The sequence below is a fragment of the Setaria viridis genome, chromosome 4, assembly GCF_005286985.2.
Source record: "Setaria viridis chromosome 4, Setaria_viridis_v4.0, whole genome shotgun sequence".
Lineage (NCBI taxonomy): Eukaryota > Viridiplantae > Streptophyta > Magnoliopsida > Poales > Poaceae > Setaria > Setaria viridis.
This window is the reverse complement of record NC_048266.2, coordinates 28,787,966-28,794,600: the sequence shown is the minus strand read 5'-3', so window position 1 is coordinate 28,794,600 and position 6,635 is coordinate 28,787,966. Positions and strand designations below refer to the sequence as shown.

Genomic DNA, 6,635 nt, shown 5'->3' with positions numbered 1-6,635 from the left:
CAGTTGGTGCCTGCTTCATTGATGCATTCAATTATCAAATTGTGGCCATTTAGAGGATGGGGATTGGGTTTTGTTGGCAAGATTCATCTTTCTTCGTCGAAGGGATATTGTTTTGTGATTGTGGCTACTGATTACTTTAGCAAGTGGACTGAAGCAATTCCCCTTAAAAATATGACACATCGAGAGGTGATTGAGTTTATTAAGGAGCATATTATACACAGATTTGGTATTCCACAAACATTGACTACAGATCAGGGGACTTCGTTCATGTCTACAGAAGTGCGTGAATTTGTGGAATCTTATGGTATTAAATTGCTCAATTCATCTCCTTATTATGCTCAAGCCAATGGTCAAGCCGAGTCTAGCAACAAGATCTTAATTAAGCTCATCAAGAAGAAGATAGAAGACAGTCCTAAAAGGTGGCATGAGGTATTATCTGAAGCTTTATGGGCTCATTGTATTTCTAGGCATGGCACAACTAAAGTTACTCCTTTTGAGCTTGTCTATGGTCAAGAAGCCATTTTACCCGTTGAGGTAAACCTGGGTGCATATAGGTTGGCTAAGCAAACTGATCTTGATTTTGGTACCTAGTATGCGTTAATGATAGATAATATTGATGAAGTGACTGACAAGCGGATGGAGGTTAGGATTGAAAGGGATAAAATTCGAGTAGCTAAAGCATATAACAAGAAGGTTAAGGCCAAGGCATTTTAGGTAGGAGATCTGGTGTGGAAGACAATTCTGCCTATAGGGGCCAATAGCAACAAATTTGGGAAATGGTCTCCAAGTTGGGAAGGGTCATATAAGATTACAAGTGTGCTTCATGGAAACTTCTATATGGTAGAGACATTGAGTGGATTTTAGCTATCTAGAGCTCTGAACGGGAGGTACTTGAAAAGGTATCATCCGAGTGTTTGGCAAAACGTTTGAAGCAATATGGCCGATATTTAGAAATATCACCCTTAGGACAAATGGCTGGCGGAATTCATCGTCCTTAGACCTAATCTATTTCTTGGTCCGCAAGCTTTACCAAGAAATAGGTGGGCATGTGTTGATGCCCAAAAGTGGCAGCAAGCCGATCAGGCTGAGACCGGCCGGTCAGACTGGTTCCTTCAGGTGGTCTGACTGGTTCAGGTTTCTGTAGCCAATCTGGCACGTACCCGCCTGTCTGACCGGTGGCCCCAACCGGTTAGACCGGTCACCCCGAGTCTGAGACAAAATTAGGAGTCCTGGTCGAATTGGAGTTAAAGCGGGATTTTCTTGCGGGAAAAGACCTCCCACCCTATAAATATAGAGGGCCCTGGCCGATTGAGGGCTATCACCCAATCGAAAACACATCTATTTACTTTTATCTCCAAACTCTAACTTTTCCAACCCCCTTACTTTCCTCCTTCGTCTTGACAGCGATTGAGGATGTTCTGAGTGGCCTGCTGATCTCAGAGCAACCCTAGGCTCACCATCTCCAATGGGATCCCTCCCGAGGTGGTGGACGTAGGCTTTCGTGGCGCCCCTGTGTCAGACCGGCCTGACCAGCCTGCCTAACTGGTCTGACCGGCTAGGAGCAGGAGCTCCAATGAGGTGATCACTTGATTCGCGGGCGAGCTAGCGTGTTCGTGTGTTGGTCGGAAAAGGCGCCAACACATGCATTGAGATGTGTGAACCTCAAGGCCAGTTCTTGTAGTTTAGAAATGGCTCACAGAACGCTCATTGTTTCCCTGTATCAAAATGTCATATTGATATATAGTTTTGAACTTCCGATACTGAAAATAGATGTTCGTTGCAGGAACCGTTTGTGAACATACTGAAATGCATGCATTTTCAGTGTGCAGAGTTGTTGGTTACTTGAGTAATCAAGCATGCATGAATTGTGGAGCCAGATGTATTGTGGGGTACCTGTTATATTGCTATTCATGCTTCAGATTTATTGGCTTGAGTACATGTGGCCCCCTGCTTTTATGTTTTTATCCATTTTGATCTGTTCATCAGGTGTTTTGCTTGATAGCTTTTGAAATAATGTTATTTCATTCAAGTTTTGTATGCCCGTAGCAGTGCACGGGCCAATGCCTAGTTTTGATGAAATATTCAATTGTTTTGTAGAGTTTTGTAGCATCAAACAACATCATGAAAAAAAACAACAGTGCATATAAGTTGAAAATAATTTAAAGTATGACATTCTCAGGGATCAGCAATGCAAATTTATTAGAACATTACTGGAGAATAATGTCCAGGTGCTCCTAGTTATATTTTTCTAACAAGGTGCAACAAAATCTCAGTTGTAACCCAACTAAATGTTACAGAGTCCTTCTTTTCCATAGTTATTAATCTAAATTGTTGTCCTTCACTCAGCCAACCACATTTGGTTCTAACTATTACTCGAAAAATGAATGTCTCTCTGACTATGTTATTGCCCGACATTCAGCTCATTTTAATCTTTAATAAAAAAAGTAAAGAATGCCACTTTTCCCAGTGACAAATTGGCAAAAGAGCTCATTTGCTTTTAGATGATGTGCCCCATAAACATATATATAGATGCATCTAGAAGTCATGTTCTATTACAATTTTTTACAAAAAACACTAACACAACATGATAGTCATATGTAGATAATTCATAACTCTTTTCATGCTATGAAGCTTATATAGCTCATTTCTTTATGGTTTTGTGTTCAATAGAAACCAAAGGAACAGAATTCTGACAGTTTAACATCCAAAGCTGACTTTCATAAACTCACACTAATTTTTTAAGTTCAAAATCAAAAGAGAGCCATATATATGTTTATTACCAAGGTGTGACAAGAATGCCACATCAGTACACTCAGTACTAACCTCTTTTGTCAAGCATACATCATATACCCTCATGGAGGCACACTTATTAATAGCCTACATGCACAATAAATACATCTTATTTCTAGCTTTTGTGCCAGATGTATGACAATAATGCGGCTATATGTAGGTAAGCACGCATATGTAACTAGTAGGCTCAAGGTTGCCTTGAACTTGAACATGAGGGGTGAATGCTCAGGTGAACCTTCTCCCACCTGTGCCCGTTTGTCGCTGACAATTGAAGTACATTGCAGCCACAGGCTTGCCGAGGTTGAAACGGCGTGCAAAATTGCGCAAGTTGAAGTTTTGACGCACTTGCGGTGCAAACACGGTGCCCCGCCCCAATTGTTGGTACAACACCAAGACGATACGGTGGATTCCCATGGTGGGGCTTGGGCTCTCATATGTTATAATCTCTCGGCCTGCCATTTAAACCAAAAGAATGGTAAGAAACATATTCTTTGTGGTGATTTTCCCCCCTTCTAATTTTACTTATTTTTATTTTTATATAACATTAATCTATGCTAAGATACTAGAATAATAAATGACTATTCCATTTTTAGATTCAATCAGGCAAACCACACGTGTCAGATTCCCATTTAACCTTAACTACTGTTGTATAAGAGCAATAGAAAGATAAGTTGCCTGTGAATATCGAAATTTTTTGCTTTGGATATAATATCATAACTTAATATATTTATTTTTAATGGATTAATAATGAATATATATAATTTCCTTGAAACAAATCTTCTTCTAAGGAAGAATTGAATTTCAAAACTAAACTTGGAATATCTGGGAAATTGGAGAAGTCCTCAATATGCAACATAAAGATGAATACGCAAACACATAACATTCTAAAATATTTGTATTTGTCCCCAAGCAGCGGCTTATATTTTTTCTTGCATACCAAGGTAAGTACATGTATGTTACTATATTTTCATTAAAAAAAGATATGTTACATTTGGACAAATAATATTTTTTTTGCAAAGGTCTCTACTATACTTATGTCATGTTTCAGACAAATGCAACATCAAAATAAAGAAAATACCATTGTAACATTTGTATGAATGTTAAAATTGTCTAACAAAAAGCTGCAGGTGAATCTGTAATACTAAAACAAAGAATAAGTCCGCTATAAGTTATCATATGAAATAGCAAATTCCTTTGCAATATTTTTATTTAATTGATACAACATTATATAATAATATATGATTGAAGTATGTATAACAAATCTTACACCGCATATGTTCAAGTATACCCTAGCCTACAAGGTTTCACTTCGTTTCATAACATTTTTCAGTATAAATCATCAAGTTGCAAACATAAGGTTAAAGCCAAGAAGTAAAGGTTTAAGGATCAAATTTGAACTGAAAAGTAAGAAAACATAAATAGTGCATTGCATTACATTATTAAAAACAATGAAGAAAGTGTGCATTGGAACATTTGTATTAAAATTCTAAGGGACACTACTAGCAATATATATAAGTATTACTATAGATGAACCTATGGGGAAAATAGTATGTATACACTTGTATAGCTTTGTCTACTCTATTTATTCACAATGAAAAGGGGACACTACTAGCTATATAAGTTTGGGGGGGGGGGGAGGAGGATTAATATTGAATTCAGTTGTTGCAATTATGTTTTGCATTGCGTGAAACTACGAATGTGCTCACCAAAGCTATCATCTGTTGATGCTGGGATGTCAGTCACCATCCTATCAAAAATTAAAAGGTAGTGAGATTAGTCGATCAGTGTTACTGAAGAACTGTACATACAGTTGATTGAATAGTAAGTGAAAGAACTATAACTTACCAATGCAAGTATTCCCGCAGGGTCGGGTTGCTGGGATTAGGAGCATCAGGATCCACCATAACCTAATATATTTACATTAACACAAGCACATGGTCAACATGTTAGGGAATTAAAAATAAACCTGAGTATTTTTTGGGGTGGGCTGAGAAATCCTGCTTTTTTTTTGTTAGTGTCTCGCTCACACTGTAAATACTACATATATTAGCAAGAGCCAATCAATATCAGTCCTAACCGAACTGGGCACCAGGAGACTATTTTAGCCTTCACAGGGAGCTAATCCATCAATTCAAACTTTGGCAGGAGTTTGGAAAGTTGCTCCTTAGCATCATTTGGTGTAACCCCTGGATTAAGAATAAATGTAGTCGACACCTTGGCCATATATATGGCCACCACCAATGGACTCGATCTGCGAAGTGATGGCTTACTAGGGTATAGGCCACTCGAAAATCATCACCTCCAATCTCAACTCTAGGTTTCGCCGACAACGCCGACGCCCGAAACTCCATCCCATCAAACACAGGTCTGCCATCATACATGACAGTTAAAGGCACCGAGCTAGTAAACGGGTCTAATACATCCCCGATTATATTTCCCCTCGTCAAGGAGTCGTTTGCCATGCTATATTTGAATATGAAAGTGTATGGTGGTGGTGGTGGTAGTAGTAGTAGCTGACACCTATTAAAGCTATCAGGCCTTCCAATGGCTTGAGCAAATCACAAGGTCTTTGGGTTATTTATAGTGTCCTAGAAGATGCTCGATTATTGGCTGCGCACACATGTGGTTCTCGTTTTCAATTACAGCTTCAGCACATTCTTATGTGCCCACTTTTCAAACGATGCTCTTCTACTTGTTTGACAGGATTTCAATCTTTTTTCATTGGCTTTACTAAGCATCACGGACGACGATGGTGGGAATCAACATATCTATGTCATATTATCTTAGTCACATGCAATCATATCTACAGAATCCTTTTGCCATCAAATTCCATAGAGAGCATGGAGAAGGCCTTCTCTCTGACTTTACTTAGAATCTTCTAGTGTTTTGCACGTTGCTCCTTGTCTTCTGCGAGGTGGGAGGGGGATACACTGTAACAGCTGCTCTCGTGTCGATCGATTAGCTGCTTTGCCTTGATATACCAAAGGAATTATTGATTGTTCGTTCATTCATCCTTGATGTCGACCGGTAGTTTCTTTCAAAAAGAAATAAAATACAAAGCACATAGTCAAGACTTCTTGTTGTATGAAAAAAGTATGCTGCTTGCTGATAAACCGTACAGATGTAGCAAAAATATATTTTTATGTGTGATCCAACATCCTAATAAAACCCGGTTACCGTAGAGAATAAATTCCACAGGGTATGTGCACATGAGCACATCTGTGTAAGTAGTGCACATGTATATCTGCCCATTTGTGGCTCGAATACTTTCTTACACCCTACGAATAATTCTCTTACAGTCTTATCTGTATAAAGAATCGCTGAAAACATGTATCAAGCAAGCAGAATTTAAGGTGGTAGGGGGTGTCTATATTAGTGCATTGTGTAAGGTTTTTTGTAACCCTATTAAGTCTTTCGGCAAGTTGACATTCGCTTGAATATGTACTTTCAGGTCATGCTGACTATGGTGTGTGAATAATCCTCTAAAATACAGGGGAAATTTTGGAAAAAAAGATTAATAAAGAATACTTACATGGAGATTCTACCCCAAAAAAACTCGACTAGAGGGAAAGACGCCCCTCTGATTTTGTCCTTAAAAGAAGGAGGTACCAAGATTCGAGCCCGGACCACCAACAGGGGTTTCATCGACCACTAGACACTGGTAGAAAACTGAGCATTAGTCCCGGTTGGTAAGGGTCATATCTCTCGGATATCCATCCGGGATAAACCAACCGGGACAAAAGGGGGGGGTCTTTAGTCCCGGGTATTTTAACCGGGAGTAAAGGACCCCCTTTAGTCCCGGTTGGTGTCACCAACCGGGACTAAAGGGCCTGCCACGCCAGGCG

At 39.2% G+C, this 6,635-nt stretch overlaps 1 protein-coding gene across 1 annotated transcript; it reads right to left on the bottom strand.

Annotated features, from left to right (window-relative positions):
- Positions 1–2,743: 2,743 nt before the first annotated feature.
- LOC117851868 (protein FLOWERING LOCUS T 1) lies at positions 2,744–5,328 on the bottom strand. The gene is made up of 4 exons (XM_034733780.2): positions 5,061–5,328; positions 4,636–4,697; positions 4,497–4,537; positions 2,744–3,242 (listed from the first exon to the last, which is right to left on the bottom strand). Exons 1-4 carry the CDS (start codon positions 5,250–5,252, stop codon positions 3,016–3,018), a joined length of 522 nt encoding a protein of 173 aa, XP_034589671.1. The 5' UTR covers positions 5,253–5,328; the 3' UTR covers positions 2,744–3,015.
- Between the last annotated feature and the right edge of the window lie 1,307 nt (positions 5,329–6,635).

What these genes read in the sequence shown, in the direction of transcription:
- LOC117851868 (XM_034733780.2), bottom strand. Translation starts at nt 5,252, where the DNA reads ATGGCAAACGACTCCTTGACGAGGGGAAATATAATCGGGGATGTATTA. An exon ending in TTCGAGTGGCCTATACCCTA is followed by an intron (nt 4,698 to 5,060) that starts GTAAGCCATCAC and finishes TAAATATATTAG; the next exon opens with GTTATGGTGGATCCTGATGC. An exon ending in ATCAACAGATGATAGCTTTG is followed by an intron (nt 3,243 to 4,496) that starts GTGAGCACATTC and finishes TTTAAATGGCAG; the next exon opens with GCCGAGAGATTATAACATAT.